The sequence below is a fragment of the Poecilia mexicana genome, unplaced genomic scaffold, assembly GCF_051168715.1.
Source record: "Poecilia mexicana isolate PSO_F unplaced genomic scaffold, ASM5116871v1 scaffold_1, whole genome shotgun sequence".
In the NCBI taxonomy this organism is placed as follows: Eukaryota; Metazoa; Chordata; class Actinopteri; order Cyprinodontiformes; family Poeciliidae; genus Poecilia; species Poecilia mexicana.
This window is the reverse complement of record NW_028263370.1, coordinates 12,332,032-12,351,447: the sequence shown is the minus strand read 5'-3', so window position 1 is coordinate 12,351,447 and position 19,416 is coordinate 12,332,032. Positions and strand designations below refer to the sequence as shown.

General features: G+C 41.1%; 1 protein-coding gene across 1 annotated transcript in view; it reads right to left on the bottom strand.

Annotated features, from left to right (window-relative positions):
• Positions 1–19,416, bottom strand: part of pax5 (paired box 5) — a 62,187-nt gene that overhangs the window by 19,420 nt on the left and 23,351 nt on the right. The window contains exons 3-6 of the mRNA XM_014980900.2: positions 18,852–19,049; positions 18,177–18,241; positions 15,059–15,184; positions 8,423–8,607 (exon numbers count right to left, since the gene is read on the bottom strand). Coding sequence (XP_014836386.1) covers positions 8,423–8,607; positions 15,059–15,184; positions 18,177–18,241; positions 18,852–19,049 — 574 coding nt within the window. The remainder of the gene's footprint in view (positions 1–8,422; positions 8,608–15,058; positions 15,185–18,176; positions 18,242–18,851; positions 19,050–19,416) is intronic.

Here is a 19,416-nt window from a genome sequence, read left to right as displayed (position 1 = left end):
CAAAAATTATCCTGTATTTAGACTCTTGAAGTCAACCGACAAGCATAAACGAAGTACGATGCTGCCTCATCATATCTGCAGGATATAACTATAATGCATCGTTTCACCTTTTTCCTCTGTGACCTCTACTTGGCTTGTGGAAAGATGAAAGTGGACTTCTTGTTTATTTCTGGCCACTCTTCCTTAATACCAAATTTGTAGAGTTAACAATCAGTGATTCGTTCTGTCAAACAATTCTCCCATGTAACATTTGCTTTTCTGCAACTCCTGTAGAGTTACTACAGGCGTTTTGGCACAGGTGGATTTTATCTATTAATAAGATGACTCCTAAAGGCAACTGATTTCACCAAAGTCTATTAAGAGGATCAAGATGACATATTATGCACATTTTTATTTAAATACAATTTTGAAACTGTTTATCAACTTATCAAATGACATTTTAGCTTAATTCTCTCAACAGCGACGAGACATTCAGCTCTGCAGAGGCTCGGTAATGAGTGGTTCATTTAATTCAGGTGTGTAGGAGCAGGAGTGCGTCTAGAAGTTGCAGGACGGGGCTGGAATCGGGCACCCGAGATTAAGCACTACATTGTGTTGGTTTATCACAGAAAATTATATTAAAGTACAAAGACCTTTATGGTTGGAGCCACAAATGTAGCAGTACATTTTATAGCAAACCGGAACAAATATAAACTTTGTGCAAAATTTTTATGTCATATTTTTTATGACGGATCATTCTAACCATATAATTAGAACGGTGACAAACTGTCTTTTTCCAGAGAAACCAGCATGCCAGCTCTTCCCAAAGGCCAGACTGCAGCCTGACAACTCACCTGTGTTTGACCCCGGCTTTCAGCCATGACCCATCCATCCTCGTCTCTCTGAGAGGTCTGTCATTGTGTGTGAGTATATGTGGGTGGTTCTGGTAATTTAGAGAGATGATGGCGACACTGATGGCCGAGAATATATAGATTAAACACCAGAGACTGTCTGGACAGGAACATTCCTGGCGGGCCGATAACCGGTCTCCTACTGGGTTTAGGTGTGAGTGTACGAACATTTGACTCTCTTGAGTATATTTTGTTATAGAATCGTCCATTTTCACATAATAAGGAGAAGACAGTGGTCCTCATTTATCAATAGTACGAACTGTGAAAAATTGGGTTTATGGTCATTTTCCCATCTTTTCTCATTTTGGAATCCATCACTGTGGATCTGAATGTGAGATATGCCGTGAAGTCTGAGGCAGTATGAGAAGCTTTATGTTGCTGCGGTACCGCAAAGAAAGTCAAGCTGCGTCACAGAATTGAATCAGTGAGTGAAACAGGGGCCCAAATCCATGAAACCTTATTTAGGCTTAGATTTTTATTACTTTCCACAAGGTATTTGAATGGTTTCAGAGTTACACCTTAGATACTTGGAAAAGTTTAGAGGCTCTAAATCACAAAATGTGGTGGAGAATATCTTCAGTTTCAGGAATGTGAATAATTAATGACAGAGCTGTTGGGTTACTGTTTAATTAAAACATCCAATAAGAGGAGAAAACATGTCCTATTGATTCAGAATCCTTTTTATTTCATAACCTAACACAAAAACACAAGATTGATGAGCACTTTTTGCTCGAATTTGCATCTGTGTATTTGCATCACTGGATTCTAAAAAAAACTTAACTAAATATACATGCATAAATTTAGGCGTAAATTTAGGCGTTGCCATCTTGAATCACCACTTACATTAGAAAAAAAAGGCATGCATGGATGAGGGTTGGGATCTTCCCCCAAACAATGAAATGCATTTTCAACTTTAGATCTTAAAATCTGACAAACTTCAATTTTTGAAGAAATACCTACAACTGGGCTCTTTTGAATTCACTGATTGATGTGTTGCAGCTCCAGATTGAAATGTTAACTTTGTTTAAAGGGCAATTTAGCTTCCACTGCTACAACAAGAGAGGATGAAAATTGTGAAGTTGTCTTTGCAAACACCTAAAACACCTACATTTTTAAAAGACAATGAAATTATGAGCATACCTACTAACATGACAGAAAACAGAATAATATAATTATAATTATTATAAATAATTATTATTTGCAATATTTTGTTCGTAAATTCCATCCATGAGGTCACCACACTATAAATAAATATGGATGTTGGTAATATCCATATTGTTTCCAGGTGATGGCTGGATCACCATTTGACTATCTGTTGTAACTGGCTAAAAAACACAAAGTTTCAGAAATCATACATCAAAACTGTCCTTGGATCATTCCTGCACCCAAATCTAGTCCAGTTTTGAGAAAAAACACTGAATAACTCTTAAGTTGACCCACATTTTGTCCAAAATTATTTACCAACTAGATTGCCTCTTATGTCAACATCAGAATATAGAGCGCATCAATAAGAAACGTCAGCACCGCTTGTGCTGTTCCCTGAGTCAAGCTCGGAGCAAAACTCGCTACATACTAAACAATTATTTATCAAATATTTTACTTTGACTTATCAAATGTCTTCCATTCCTTTTTCCCGTGTGTGTGTGTGTGTGTGTGTGTAGGTGTGTGTGGGTGTGTGTGTGTGTGTGTGTGTGTGTGTGTGGGTGTGTGTGTGTGTGAGGGGTGGTGGGAAGGAGGGTGCGGGGGGTGATAAGGTGAGAGTGTCGCACTGACCCTTTTAATACGTCTGCATCTGTGTGTAAGTGTAGGCGTTTGTTTGTGCTCACTGACCTCTTAAACACCCCTGTGCTCGTCAACACACAGCACAACCACTGGACTGTGACCTGCCAAATAAGAGCTTACCCTGTACACTTACACACCTCTCTCTTTCTGGTCCTTTTTACACTTCCGGCACATTTTAAGCCCCCACCCCCTTTTTTTCCCTGTCAGAAAGAGGTCCTGCAGTTTTTTTTCCTAAACCAATCAAAGATGCTATCCCTGTGTACCCCCCACGCACCAACACAACCAAATCTTGGCTGCTAGGTCTCATTATAATAGCATCTAATGTGTCCATGTAGCCATGTGTAGAGCCAGCCAGCAGCACCAGCCGAGAAGAAAGGGTCTGCTGTGGTAATTGGTCATGATGAAGTTTGGCCAGTGGGGTGACAGGCCCGCTAAGCAAGATGGATCATTCTCATTCGCAGCCGTAAATGTTGTCAATTCCACCGCTCATACAGCGCCATCAGCTCTCATCAAAGGAAAAGGGACGCAGCTGCGGGGGCCGAGGAGGGGGCTGTACTTGGGGGGGGGGGGGGAGTTGGTAATGGTGATGGGGAGGAGTTGGACAACCAGGCAGGATGAAGGGGAGGATGGCAGGAAAATCTGGACCTGGTTCATCAATTATAGGTGATTACATATAAAGTCTTATAGGGAAATCTACACTTAAGAATCTCCCTTTTTTCTTGTTGATTCTTTATAGTCAAAATTGCAAAGTTTGGAAATGGATGCTGGATAGAGTGGTACCCTGAAAAAGTAAAACGCACTAAAAATAGTGATTTAAAAAAGTGTTTTTTATCGCTTTAAACATGAAAAAATAAAGTGCATTTTGCGGAATATCTGATCCAATTGATCAATTATTATTAACTGTATTAATATAAGACCACGTCTGATCAGCTGCTGTTGGTGCTGCTTCAGCTGTTCTGCATGTCTGAGTAAGTTAGTTTTCATCAGTCCAGACAGAGCCTCTGCATAGTTTAGAATGAGATAAAACTGTGTTGTCATCAGCTAATTTCTGCTACATTTAAGTACCACTTTGGTGCATTTTGTAGCAGTGCCAAATTTTATGACATGCCCAAAAACTTTGCTGTTGCTCAGAAGGCAATCAGTCTGTTCATGCCACATGTAGTACGTAGTAACTATGGCCCTCAGAAATCAGATCTTTTACAGACATTAGGAGTCATCATGACTTTAAATGAGTAAGCCTTAATTATCCACATAAGTTTCCTACGACTGTAAAAACTATCAGACTGAAGGTGTTTGTTTAAAGGTCTGCGAACGAGTGTCAAACATTTGTTTAAATTTAATTTAAATGAGGTTACACAATTAGCTTAAAACTTTACACTCTTTTGAAATGATTGAATGTATTCATTTTTAATAGAAAACATTTTTGGAATAAATACTTTAGTTTGATTCTTAAAATGCTATGCAGTATGCTTGAATTAGACTGATGCTCCTTTTATTTTCTAGAGATCTTGAAATGTTTCTCCCTGGAAACTGAAACAAACAGAAATAGAAATATAGTGAATAAATAATATTTTATATGAGACAACTGGTAATATTTGTAGTACCTGAATGTAAGCTAAGTACCCCTATAAACTAATACAAAAAATATCAAATGAAGGGGAAGCAGAAGCATTTTTTTATGAACGCAGCATGTCTTCCTATGACATTCAAGTGCAAAGTAGACACAATAAAATAAAATGTCCTTCATTAGTCTTTTGATTCTGGGATAGGTTGGTCAGAACTGTAAACAGTATGTCCTTCTAAATCTCAACAAAAGATTAATTAGATTTATTTAGAAATGAAACCATGCATATATTTGTTAACCCTTGAAATGCAGTATTTATTAGGTTTAAAATTACATGTTTTGGTTTGTTAGTTTAGTTCTGTCAGATGACAACTTAATTATTATACACTGTAGAGGTATAAATGTCTGACTGAATTAATTACAGGACAGAAAATAAAGTTGCATTTAATTTAATGATCTCCTAATATAAAAAGCAAGTGACAGATTAGATTTTCTTCCAAAGTTCCCCTGATCGTGCTTCTACAGCACAAACTAAGATTACATAAAATAAAACGTGTATGTAATGAAACCAAATCTTTAATTCAAAAATGTGGGCGGTTTTTACTCTGAGGCTCCGTTGGCAAAGCAGCTGAATTCTCAGTGAGTTTCTTGCCTTTTATACACCAGATTGCCTCAGATGTGGTAAGTGGAGTTTCAGAGCCCAAATCCACATCAATGACAGATGAGTCCTAATCGTCCCTCTGAAGCACACACACACACGCACACGCACACGCGCACACACACACACACACACACACACACACACACACACACACACACACACACACAGTCTCCTACCACACACACAGACGCCAGCCGTGCTGGCTTGAACCATTTGCATAATAGTATTTCTCTTTTTCTCCATTCTCCAAATAGATCCTGATTTCTCTCCCCCCACGCCCCTTTCCCTCCTGACCCCCCTTTTCCCTCTCCACATTGTCTTGTGCACCCCTGATGGAAAAGGCTTGGCTATAAACAAACACAATTCCCTGAGTGGCCCACAAACAGAGACAGGGATTGTCGGGGAAAGAATTTATCTGAACTCAAACTGAGCGTGGCAGCAGTGGGGAGGATATTCATTTTCAGACAGATAACCCACACAGACCTTAACTCCAGGGGGAAGCGGTCTGGATATAATGCTTCAAATACAACGTCTGGGTTACTTTTCTTACCTATCAATATGATATGCTATTTACAGCCTGTTATTCAAGAATTATTGTCACATTTGTTGTTGTGAGAACAACAATGGATGGGAAAAATAATGAACTCCCTCTTTGATGGCTTCGCTGGCCATGAAGAGTTCAAATTGAAAAAAGATTCAACTTTCCTGTTAAAATAGTTTCAACTTCTATGAAAATGTTTTCTTGATCCTCTGGCTTTAGCCGTTTTGAGCAGGTTCAACCTTTGGAGGAAACGATACCAGAAGAACAAACTTAGCATTGCAAACACAGTTTGAAGGGAGAGCGTGGCGTATTTGTAAGCAAGTGGAAGTTCTTTGAGTTGAGAGTTCTTTGAGTTCTCAACATTTAGTTAACTCCACCAGAATCAGACGATGTACTCCTAGATGGGTACCAGAAGGAGATGACCACACGTGACAACCATCCTTGCTATCTTGGTTTATTCTTTCACACTGCAGCAGGTTTTGGTTTACATCCAAACGTAGACTAGAGGTGTAAACCTTTTCTATCTTTCATTGATTTTCAGGCTGGAAAACGATCAAACTGTGCTGGTGAGTGCAGAGGGGGGCATTTGGACCCGGGGTTGCCGAAACGGGTGAGGGCGCAGTCAGCCCGCCTGACTTATCAGCTGAGTAATAAGAAGTGATAGAAGGGAAATTCAAATGAACTCTCCCTGACAGGCGCACTTGCAGACAGACACACATGCAAACATGCACACATAAATGATCAGCGCAGCTTAATAGACTACAGGCAGCGGGGAGCAAGAGCAGCACAGGGAGATGAGATAAAACAATGGAGTAAAAGTCTAAAACAAAATAAACAAGTTAGAAGAGTAGCTGAGGCTGATGGTTCAAATTGCATTTGACATAAGTTTAGGCTCTTCAGCTGTGGAAAAATTACTTCTTATGAGGCAGAAATATTGAAATACATGAACTGAAATCAAAATGTCCATGTTGTAAAAGTGGTTCCTTTTTTTTTTTTATTTCTCCACTTGGTTCTCTGTTTCCTTTCTTCCTTACATGCACATCCGCTGACTCCCCTGCACACGTCATCACCGTTAGAGGAAAGTGCATTTAAAGCTGTCAGTCTCAACGCAGTCTGACCCTACTTGACCAAAACCCCACCACCACTGGTTCACACACACACACACACACACACACACACACACACACACACACACACACACACACACACACACACACACACACACACGCACACACACACACACACACACACACCCCCACACACACACACACACATATTAATACACACACCTTAGCTCACATACCAGAAAGGCTAAGCTGTAGCTGTCAGTGGGTGTGACTGTCAATCACCCTCTCCAGGAAAAACGGGGGATGGGCATGAGTAGATGCCTGGATTTCTTTGTGATGTTGTGCAACCTAAAGCCAGTTTGACCCCAGTGTGACACAGATTTTAAAGGGACTCGTTCCAAACCCTGACCTCAGTGGCTCAGAGAGGACACTGACCTAGGAATCATGGGTATTTATGATGCCAGATCTCAGTCTATAGAGCTACTCCAACCAATACCTGTCGACCTCTTGCCCCGACCCGCCACCCTCCTCATGTTGGTCAAATGGGAGTGAATGGGTTAAAAAGTCCAACTCTGCCCTGTAGGTCTAAGGCTATAACCTGTTTTACTAAAACTTCTCTGGGGTCTGTCTGGGTTCATGTACTTGACACTGGCTGTATAAATAAACTTAAAAAGTGTTTTCCTGAAGAAAAAAAAAAGAAACTGTAGAGGAAAATTGTCATTTTGAAACAAGGTCCAAAACATTTCCCTAATGCTGAGAGCAGGGCTGCACATTAGAAGACATCTGAAAAAGGCAGACGGAATACAAATGCTAGCCTGCTCACATTTTGTTATGCAAAGTACTACTTACACCTGTCTATTCCGCTCAGATTTACATTAATTCACTGCCGGAAAAGGGCGGGAGGTCAATTTAGATGCAGCATTAAGAGACACAGACACACCCTCTCTCGTCTCTTGTCTCTACCATGCACGCAGATATGCAGTTCATCCCCCGTGTGCATCAGCATGCCGGATGCCCCATTTCCATCACCGTCCTGGAAGCAGCAGGAAGTGAGGTCATAATGAAAGCTGGGTCGATACGCTCATTAACCCCTGCAGTGTGTCTAGATTAACTGAATGTCGATAAACTACCCTCACTGCGTCTCAGCAGTGTCCATCAGACTGCAGGAATCCACACAGAAACAGAAAACAAAAGTTCATTTACACATTCTCCAAACACCCAGTGATTGAGCTGTGAGAAATTAAAAGCATATGCAGAGATTGTGCGATTTTGGTCAACATTGGCATGGCATGGCAAGGCAGAGCAGGCAGGCTTTTTTTTTTTAGCTGTAAGCAGAGATCCCTCTGTTAGCTTGCAAGGTTTGCATCAGCAGCTTCAAATGTTAGTCAGCATGTTTCAGCGTGACAGCATCAGAAATTCAAGATGGACACCTCTAATATCAACAACTCTTTGCAAGACGATTTATATCTTTGTCACATTTTGCCATGTTACTACCAAAAACACCGACATATTTTTGACACAAAATAGGGGATAATTGTGAAGTAGAAGGAACATTATTCACATTTCATTCTTTACAATAAAGTCCCAAAAGGTGTGATGTGTAAAATGGTAAATGGTCTGTAGTTGTATTGTGCCTTGTCAAGTCCAGAGGACTGCAATCAGTCATTCACCCATTTAACTCTGCTGCTCAACTCACAAATGTTTTTTTCCTTACAGTTGTGGCACCTTTTAAGGAGAAATAAACATATTTTTCCACAGTATAGGATTGGTTACCACGACGCATTGTTACAACGAAATAATTAACCAAACATAAATGTTTCAAACTTTCTGTATGACAAGTGATGACTGTTAATCTATGACATATAACCCCTGCACCTTTTGGCCTTAGCCAGAGCCTGCACAATGCCTTGCCCTTACCTTGCCAGAGTCAGGGCTCACATAGAGCTCAGTGGTGGTTTGGATTGGACAAGACGGCTGTCTGTCAAAGAGGCGGTCCAATACCTCAATCTGCTGCGGCGAGAACAGCTCCCCTCTCATCTGCTTCCTGAGGAAGTCCCGCCCACTGTGGCCATGCCCGTTAGCCAGCGGTGACTCCTGTAAGACTGCACAGAGGGGACACCAGGTAGGAGTGACATTAGAAAGGTTGCAGCTGGAAAATGTTAAGAGGATGCAGAATAAAGAAGGTGGGGAAATGAAAAAGGTGACTAGACGTAAGGGCTTACTGGATATATTTCTGAGATGGATACGGGGAAAAAAGTTAGCTGTCTGAAAGAAAGTCCAGTGAACTGATTCAGGATTGAAAGACTTCATAGATTGTGGAGACTCAGAAGAAAATCGCATACAAATGCAATCCATTACCTGGCATACGCTGCCTCTCCTTCTTGATCTCTCAGGAGTACACCCTCTCCTCTCTTATAAACACAATCCTCCCTCCCGCTCGTCGCATCGCCCATACACACACGTACACACAAATATATATGGCTTCGGTATCAGTATTAGACTGTGAGCTCTTGTATCCTGCAGTTATTGCTCGGCTGAGGGACTGAACGAGACAATTATAAGAACTCTGAGGAGTCGCAGCCCACAAATGATTAGAAAAGAGAGAACGAGAGAAAAAGATAAAGAGAAAAAGGGGATGAGGGTGAAAATCCCCTGCTATAGAGCCAATTCATTGCTCCAAACTGCTCCTGAGAGCCTATTTTAGTCCTGGGGGTCACAGTGTGTTTGATGTGTGTCAGGGAGTGTGTATGTGTGTCCTGGGTAGTGATATGACAGACAGGTTGAAAAGAGCTACGTGACTTCAAATTTCTATTTTTTTTTTTTTTTTTTTTTTCATTTGGACAGAAAATACGGATTCATTTGGGGAAAGGCTTTGGTTCTAAAGAAGGAGAAGGAGAGAGATGTAGAGATAAAAACCAAAGAAAAAAAATGGACAAATAAAGCAGAAAGAAAGCTCATGCTGAAATGCTGTTTGATTGCTAAATAGGCTCAAAATCAAAAGTAAATATATTTTTCTAATAAACTGAATATAATCTCTTCAGTTTTTGTGTTAAAAATTAAAATCCAGATGATTTCTGACCTTTGGACTTCCACATGATGATATTCTCTGCACGTATTTGGAGGTCGGGGCCAAAATTGTCCATACGGCAGAATGACTGAGACAGAACAAGCCCACATTTCCTGATGATAAACTATGAGTAAATTATGAATGCGTTAACATCATCATTTGTCAAACTGCGTACAATTCATGACATATTATTTCTGTACAAACAAACCTTAAAAAAATATGAAACGGCAAAGAGCTACACAACCCATGAGGATTACATCAAGAACTTTTCTCTCCATACTAATATTGGGTGGTGAAGCTGTTATTGGCCATTTAGCCTGTAGCCATTTTTCTTACCTTAATGTTCATACTCACAATTTAGTTCAGTTTGCAATCAAAATGATGGAAAATGTAATTTTTCTACAAGTGTAACTTGGAGAACAACAACTTTCCACACTGGAGTTCTGACTTCTTGTTGTATTTCTAACTCAGAACATGGAAAATCCAGCTTTGAAAAAACAGACAGAACACAGCATAAGGACAACAGTGATCTTAATAAATGTTCAATCTGCCTTTGTAGACTAACGTTCAGCCTTGTTCAAATTGTGAAGTAGTCCTGGAACAGCCGCTGGTTTGAGTTTATTTTAAAGACTTCGTCTACACCTCATATCTCCAGACAGCATCTATACGTCACATTCACAGAGTTGACAAACACTTTTTTCAGCACACAAACCCTCTTTCAGCAGTTCTCTCACCAACAAACACCTCGATCCTAATCTCTCTTTTACTCTTGTAGTCTCGTCACACTCGCACTCATACACAGGTGCTGGGAGCGTGGTCCAGGTCTCCGATGGCAGACCAATCAGGAGACAGATAAAGGCGGTATGATGCTTTAGCCTGGTAACCCACAGCAACCCATTTAATCCCACTGGCCAGTCGCTGTGATGGAATTCAATTGATCAATCATGTAGCTCTGATGGCACCATTTCAGCCAGCTTATTGCTTTCTGCTTTCTCTCTAACACACACACATACACACACACACAAGTCCACTCCGAAACACTGACCTAAGCTCGCCACTGTAGCATACCCTCAAACGACCGCAGAACGACAGAATGAAGAGGAGTTACTGTAGTTGAGCAGAAAGAACAAAGCTTTCACTTGTCATAATCAATATTGTCCATTCATGTGTGTGAATGCGTATGGATGCTTCTTGGCGTTGATGTAGGTGTGTTTGTGGGTGGGTAGCTTGATATCCGGCCCTCATTGTATCCATGGATGGGTAAAGAAACTCATTGCCGTGACGGGTTAAATCCTATTCACTGTCAGACACACACACACGCACACACACACGCACACACAGCTGCCTCTATCTCTGTGATTCGGTCTCAGAAGGGAAGCGTTTCTCTTCCCTCTTTTTCAGAGCAGAACAAAACAAACAATGAACCTTCATTGTTCCCTTCTTTCTGCCTTTCCCCTCTCCCCTCCGCCTCTTCTGTCTTCCTCTCCGACGACGGCTCAGCCTGCCTTTGACTTTCTTTTTTTAAAGCAACCCCACAAGCAGTTTGGATGATTAAATCCTAAAACATGGAAGAATTAAAGTTGTCAGCTATTCAGTGTGCCAGTGTGTGCCTGAGGGTGGGATATTACCTGTGTGAATCTTATTAAAGTTGACATACTGTAGATTATCTCAGCAGGAGAAGTGTCTGACCTAACAACTGAAGCTTGTAGCTAAACTTGTGTGTGGTTGTGTATGTGTGTGTGTGTGTGTGTGTGTGTGTCAAAAGATCAAAGTTTTGGGAGGTGCTGAGCGGAGCCACGGTTGAAGGGGACGGATCTCCCCCCTTCCTGCTTTCCGCCATCCTCCATATCTTTTTCTCACTCCAAGTTTCTTTCATTCGGTAAGCTGCTGCATGTCACAGTGGATGCACAAGGGGGTAAGAGGTCAATGTGGCATTCTGGGTAAGTGCCAATGAATCAAGTTCTGCTTCACACACACACACACACACACAAAAGACAGCCTTTGGAGCTGTGTGTCGTATGACTTTCCTTCAAATAGGACAAAAATAGGTTGAAATAAAAATAAAACATCCACCCTGCAGTAATCGATCCACCTGTTCTGGAGCTCATGTCCATGTTGAATCCACAGGGACACACTCGCACACATTCACACGCGTGTGTGCACACAAGCAGCCTTAACGTGCAACAAGAATAGGTTAAGGTACAATGGTCCCCTTTTGGCCCCAGAAGTCAAGTTCCTCCATTCACTCCCATTCAAATCCATTCTGCTCTCAGTCACCCTCTACTTCCCCTCGCTTTGGCTAGAGGGCACAGGTCACCACAGGGCTTTACCCCCACACACTCCTCCCACCAAAACACAAACACACACACACACAAATACAGGCTGCTGATTCCACCTTCATGTGTTCCCACCACTTGCACAGCTGCTGTTTGAATGCTAATGTTACTGTTCTGGAAATAAAAATAGTCCTTATGCTACGATATGATGTAATTTCCTCCCATCAGTGTCATAGTAATGAATGCAGGCTTATATTACTCTTCATCTCTAAATTGGGTTCTTTATTTGTTATTCTTTAATGAAAATATGTCGTCTGAACTGAGGGGTGAAACCAAACCATCTAATCCTTTGGTTGGGATGTTTGTCGCTACCTTTAGCAGTATTTTGAGTTGTCAAAGTGACATTATTGGCCAAAAAATTATGGAAATAAATGAGAGATCAAGAAAACTGACAAATTTCACATACATTTGAGGTCTAACTAGACTGTCAAACATTTGATAAGACAAGGTTTTGAGAAAAACTTCCCTGTTAAAGTATGGAACTGTCTTTCTCTGTACATAAAAGATGGAAATCAATAAGAAAAGGTTTACACTTTTGAGGTAAAGCTCCTGTACAGAAAGCAGAAGCTCTGTGACTTTTATTCAAATATGGATTTTCAAGAGAAATCTCAATACCAATACACAAATAGAGCAAAACAATTGAAATAAAATGAATTATGTAATAAATTAGACATATTTGGATTGTATACATTTATGATATGCCATTTAAATTGAGCTAAGCAAAACCATGGAAACAAATGTCTAAAAACACATGTAAACAGTTATAAATTAGTTGCAGATAAATGTGTAATCCTTTATTTAAATGTATTTTCGTAACGTTAGCAGCTCCACACATCCACATTGCAAATTATATTTCCTCAAAAATGGTTCCATCCACCTTCACATGTTTCTATCATCCTTTGTCTCTGACTTCAACAAATGCCACCGTTCTCCACTTTAACGCCTACCGCACTGTGTAAAATATTCACCTTTTTTTAATTAAACAGTCATTTTAACAAAGTCGACAAAGGAACAACGAGATTGTTGGCCTCATCTCTACATGACCTGCAGTATATGTGCGCGAATGTCAACTCCGACAAACATATGGGCGTGCGTGTATGTGAGACGCGTGCTGCATTGTTTGTCAGTGTGTACGTGTTTGTCTGTCCATGTCAGCGCATGCTGTTCCTGCTGTCGCCCCTTGCTGTGTGTGTGTGTCATTATCCAGCGGGGGCTGCTCTAATGGAAGCTGTGATTAGCAATGCTGTTAATTAGACCACAGAGCCAACCCCACAGACTTCTGCCATAGAAACGCTGCAGATAAAACGCTGCCCCAAAACGTGACAGTAGGCAAAATCAGGCCGACGTGAGGCTTTCTGACCACCTCAGTGAAATATGAAATGATACAATGTTTTGTTTTCATTTACTAAGTATGGTTATGTTGGAAAAAAAAGAATTCAGGTCAGTGCAGGCTGGTTAAAAGTTAATTAGTTATTTAGTCAAAAGTAGCCAAAAAAATATTATATCAGAGTTTTTCACTAATACAGGAAACTTTTTGTTAAAAAAAAATTAATGAAGGCCTTCTTTTCTGTCAACTATTTCATTGGTTACTGCGAGTTTTCAACGTCCTAAAGCAGCAAAGCAGTCCCAGGTCATCGCAGTGCCAACATCATGTTTGATTGTTCTTCATCTAAAATGCTGTTAATTTTACGCCAGATGTAACAAGATGAATATATATTTCAAATCTCTCCTCAGCCATGTTTATCCCTGTCTCTCTTTTATTCCTGGATCATAAAAAGCGACCTTAAGGCAATAATGCTTTAGATGTTCTGTTTGGGTTTTTACTGGGAGAATTGTCAATGTGTCTTGGGGTAATTTCAGTAGATAGTGGCTCCCACTACGACTCTTGTGAGACCAAACAGTTTTGTATCCCTTTCCAGTCTCACAGATGCCCATTGGGTTCTATTCTGTTCTTGAGTTTCTTTAGGTGTATTGCTTGCTGTGCTATTTAGAAACATTTTGGATAAAGAAAAATATCAAATTGATGTTGGTTCCATAAAATGATGTGAGTGCAGCTGCAAAATTGACGGTTTTGTGTTTTCTGGTACAACTTGGACAAGCCCCCAAATTGTTTAATGAAAGCTGAGAAAAGACATCCATAAATTTGGACAATGATTTGAGTATTGTGGTGCCAAAATTAGAATTGTTTGGTTGTTTTATCGTTTTCAAAAATGCATCAGAAAATGTTGAGCTAACCAGTATTTAGAACCACGAGTTCTCTCATGACTTATCTGTCTCAGTTTGTAAGAAGTTGTGGTGTTTGCATGTATGTGTTAACTTGGTAGGAAGTTGGTAAACTTGATAACATAAATGTAGCTGAATTCTCATCCTGATTTGTGTTTGGATCAAAAGCTCAGATTTGGGGGAGTTTAGGACTTTGTAATCCACTGATGGGTAAGCAGGCAATATCGAGCACATCATGGTTCATCTGGGATTCACCTGTATCCGGCTGAAACGATTTCAAAATTCATCAGGGGTGGGAAAATGCACCCATACGATGTGTGTGTGTGTGTGTTTGTGCTTGTGAGGAGAAAGAGACACTAAACGAGTAAGCGAGAGAGAGAGAGAGAGAGAGAGAGAGAGAGAAAGGGAGAGAAATAGCCCCTGGTGGCATTCTGTCACCCTACTTCACTCCAACATCTGGTGCTGTCTCATTTACCGCAGGAGACTGTCTGTGTGATGGCTTTTTAATGCCACTGATTCTACCACATACACACTCATAATCACACGCACATCCGCTACACACACACACACACACACACACACACACACACACAGAGGTTCACAATCACATTACCATGCAACATTGATCCAGTATGACAGCACATATGATCAATAGAGCATGCATTAATATTACTTCTCAGGTGGGCCTCCAGTGGAGCACAGTTGGTAAACAAACACGGGATTCTCATTCAAGATGTTTGGTTTACAGCTCCCAGACTTCATATATGCACGCACTCACATATTTGTCATTGATATTTATGTTTTTCAGTGGAGGAGATTTTCCAGGTTTCACCAGCACTTTACCTGTTATTTCCAATGTGTACAGTTGAAATGTCAATTTGATTGGAAAAATGCAAAGATTTAGGAACATGCAGGATAACTACGTACCTTCATCCCTCTTCCTCTTGCCCACATCAGCAGCAGAACTGATTCCCAGGATGCCACTGATTGAGTACGATGAGCCAGCAGAGTCGCTGGTGACCGCTGAAACCTGCGTGGCAGCTACAGACGTCGCTGCAGACAGATTGCATTGTGGGTTAATAAAGGATGCATCATAAATCACAAAAATTGTCTTTTTGTGGACATTTTTCGCCACAGAAGAAAAGCTCTCAAACTAAAATTGGACTGAATTTGTTCCACTGATTTCATCCAACAGTCCCGATATTAACACTGTGTGTTACACTGAGCCCAAACTTTGTACACATGTATTAGATTTTTTCTCTTTGGAAAGTCAAATTCACCTCTGTTCCCCTGGAGTTAAAGTCAACCACAACTTCACCAGGAAGAAAAATGTGCAACAAAATGTCTGTACTGGAGTCTTGCTCCTTGTTGTCTCCTCCTCTGAGCTTCCCCCTGGAGGAGACAAGTTTCTTGATGGGTGACACAGTTGTCGGCGTTTTGGTGACACACACACTGCGTAACCTCCTGACACACATCCACAAACTGCAACATGCAGTCAGTCACTCTCAGGTCCCTTATCTGCAGGCGGATATCGGGCTGAGTGACAGTATGGTATCCCAGGAGGGACAGAAAGGTGTGGCAACAGACATCCTAATCCTCTCTCCCAATAGACCCTTCACCCCCCAAATCACAGACAGACGAGACCCAAAAGAGAGTAAGAAAAAAAAGAAAAAACAAGACGAACCACGGGATCAGAGTCCCCTCAAGCCGTTACTCTTTTTGCTAACGACAAGGAGAGTATAATGAATGCATATCCCCTCTTTTCCCATCACTTGATTTAGCACTTCAATTATCTGATTTTCCTTTCTCTTTCTTTTCACTCTTCTTTTTTTTTTATCAGAACGTAACGCTCTTATTCTGCAAATCCAAATGTTCAATTTTCCGCCTGGGAGTGGGAGCCATTTATCTGTGTAATCTGTAAGCGTGCGTGTGGAAAAGAGAGCGCGCACTGCGTTATATCTGGGTGTGTATGTATGAGGGTGGATCTGATAAATGCGAGTATAAGGCGGGAGTCAGGGAGCAGTGTGTGAAAATTAATTTAGATCACTAGACAATGTGTGATCATGAAGATACAAAAAGACAGCAAGGCGCAATCCACTGCAGGGAAAGTGAGGGACAGTATTTGTCCTCTGAGATACTCATGGAGTAAAAGGGAGTTATAGTATATTTCCTATGTGGGAGTAAAAGGCTTTGGTTCACAGATAAAAGATTATTCAAATATAACAAGGAATGTGGATCCTCAAATAAGAAACTTGCTGAATGCATTTTTGTTTCATTTTTGTTTCTTCATAACATTTTTTCCTCCATGGTCGACCCAGTGCAGGTGGTGGGAGACAGAAAGACTCTAGTTAAAATAGCATCACTGATGGACAATGTCTGCCACCCCATGCATGAAGCTGCTGCTGAATGGAGAGCTCCTCCAGTGACAGACTGCTGCATCCTTGGTGCACAAAGGAGTGCTATTGTAGATCCTTCCTCCCAGCAGCTGTTCGACTGTATAACCATCGCTGCTCCAAACAAACTCATCAATGTTCCTATAAATGCTGCTACCGGCACTCTCTTTAATCACTTTCAACAACATTTAAAAAATCTGTAGACCTGCAAATTTTTTTTACATTTTTTTAAATTAACCTACCCAGTTCTTCATTTCTTTGAACCAGAGTAGCTATTTTTTAATAACTGCACAATGAAAATTTCCCTTACTGAACAGTATTTTTATTCCTTATTCTGTTATGCGTTTCATTTTTGTGTGAATCTACATGCTTTGATTGCCTTTTACTTTGTTGCGTTTGCACATAAATTTTCCCATTGTGGCACAATAAAGTCAATTCTGTTTTAGTCTATTTTATTCTAATGGGGCCTCTAAGTGGCAGATTCAGGGTAGAAGCAGTGAACTTCAACATCTTGTTTATCTAATTGTTTTTCTACCTGTTACTTGTATGTTATTGTGACACAATCGAACATGCAGAATCTTGCACAAGTAAGTGCCTCTTGAGTTTGTCCACATTTTCTTCTATAACAACCAAAAGCTTTCATGTTAGTTTATAAAACTTCCTGCACCTTGAACATCTCGCTGAGATCTGTTCGATTCACCCTCCAGAAATACACAAGCACAAAGCTACCAAGATGCAAACACGTGTAAGAAGGTGCTACAGTTAAATCTACTGGCCGACATGCAAAATGCTCTGGGGCAAAATAAACACAGTAATTACACCATCTCCAGGGTGAAACATGGTGGTTGTACTTCACGCTGTGAGGACACTTTTTCTTTGGATAGGGCCAGGAAAACCGATTAGAGGCTGCAGAAGACTTGAGCCTGACATGGGCAACGACTTCATACTTGCAGCCAGAGCAAATAAATCCAATTGAGAATCTACTGCAGCACTTCTTCCAAATTGATATTCATGGATAGCATCCATCCAGTCTGAGTGAGTTTGAGCTTTCTGTCAAAGACCAAAGTCTGCAGGGTATTAACTCTGGGAGGCTGAATACAAAGGTATGCAATATTTTCAAGTTTGTGTTCCTTAATTATCATGCTTTGCGTTTATCACAAAATATCTTCATAAAATAGGCAAGTTTGAAGCAAATCCAAGAATCAGGAAATTTCACTGCAGCTCATGAAAAGGTGTCTGAAATTTCATGTTTCTTATGAATAGCACTACAGAAAACTCTTCTTACAGACATTTTCCCTTACAATAAAGGATATTTCTGTTCTATTTCATGTTGAGAGTATGATATACTAGTACTGCAAACAAGGAGACAAAGGTGTTAACAGCATGATTAACCTTTTACCTTTACTCCTCCAGTAAGACTCAGAGTTAACTTTTCTGCTGAGGAAGATATCTTGACTTGCTCAGGTGTCTCTTAACAACACCGAAATAATTTAAACCCATTCCTATGGTCATCAAAAAAGTCTTTGCGTTTCTACTTGCGTCCCTAATAATGATGACATTTTGCTAAGCTGATATATTTGGAGTCTCTGCTTTCTGCCATCTCAGCCGACATCTCAGTGCTAAAGGAACCAGAATGTGATGGAGGAACGTACCTAAGCTGTGAGCCGACACCGAGCCCGTTTGACCAGGCTGCTGCTGAACCTTAGTCCGTATGATCCTGCAGAAGAAGAGAGGAGATATTAGTGTGTATGAAGTGGCTTGTTTGAGAGATCCTGAGTGACAGAGAGAACATGACCATCGTGGGAGCAGAGCTGTGTGTGTTTGCGTGTGTATGTGTGTGTGTGTGTGTGAAGTGGCTTAGGCAGGCTGACATGGCAGAGGGGCCTCACACTTCCTGCTTGGTTGATCATGCAAGCCTTTTCTTCCTCTTTTCTTCTTCATCCTTTCCTCCCCTTTTCCTCTCCTCTCATTTCCTTTCCTCCATTTTCCCTTTTCTTCCCTTTTGTATCTGTTTCACCTTCCTTTTCTCTTTGTCTGCCTTTTTGGCTCTCTCGTTCTTTCTCTTGTTTCCCCATCCCTCCCTCTGTCGCTCCCTCTGTGCACTCAGGGGAAAGGGGTTGTCATTGTAGCATCGTGTAGAACCACTGAGCTGCGGCTACTTCATACATATGGAGGCTGGGGGCCCTCTTTGCAATCCCCCTCTTCCACTCCCACACCGAAAAAGATACACAGATAAAACACACAACATTTATGTTGTTCCGTGCTTCGTCTACAATCTGCTGTTACAGTTTGATACCCAGACCCACACACTGCACAGACTGTGGCACCTGTTGATGGAGCTGACGCTGGGAACGCTGTCGTTGTCGCACACTCTCTCGGCCAGGAGCCTGTCCCGGATCTCCCAGGCAAACATGGTGGGATTTTGGCGTTTGTAATCGGCGATCTTGTCGACCACTTTGGGTGTAGCAACCTTTGGTTTGGATCCCCCGATTACCCCAGGGCGGATGCTGCCCGTTTCATAGTACCTGTAAGGAAAAGCACAGGTTTGCCTGAAGCACAGACAGGAACACAAAACATGTTGGCAGAGTTTATGTGAAGAGCTCCACTGCTTTGCAAAACCCCTTAGTTAATTTTATATGACAGATTAACAGAATGCACTGCATTATTGTGAGGTAGAAGAAGATGTTACACATAAATTATAATTCAGCACCTCTACTCATTACATTGTTGAACCACCTTTTGTTGTACAACTAAAAGTCTTTGCAGCCTCTAACAGGTTTTCTTCAAGGTTTTCCCTTCTTCTCTTTAGTGCTGATCAGCTTTCCTATCACACCCCGGTTGGCGTAGCTCCACCACCATGTTTTAGGATGTGGACTATGTTGAGGATGATGC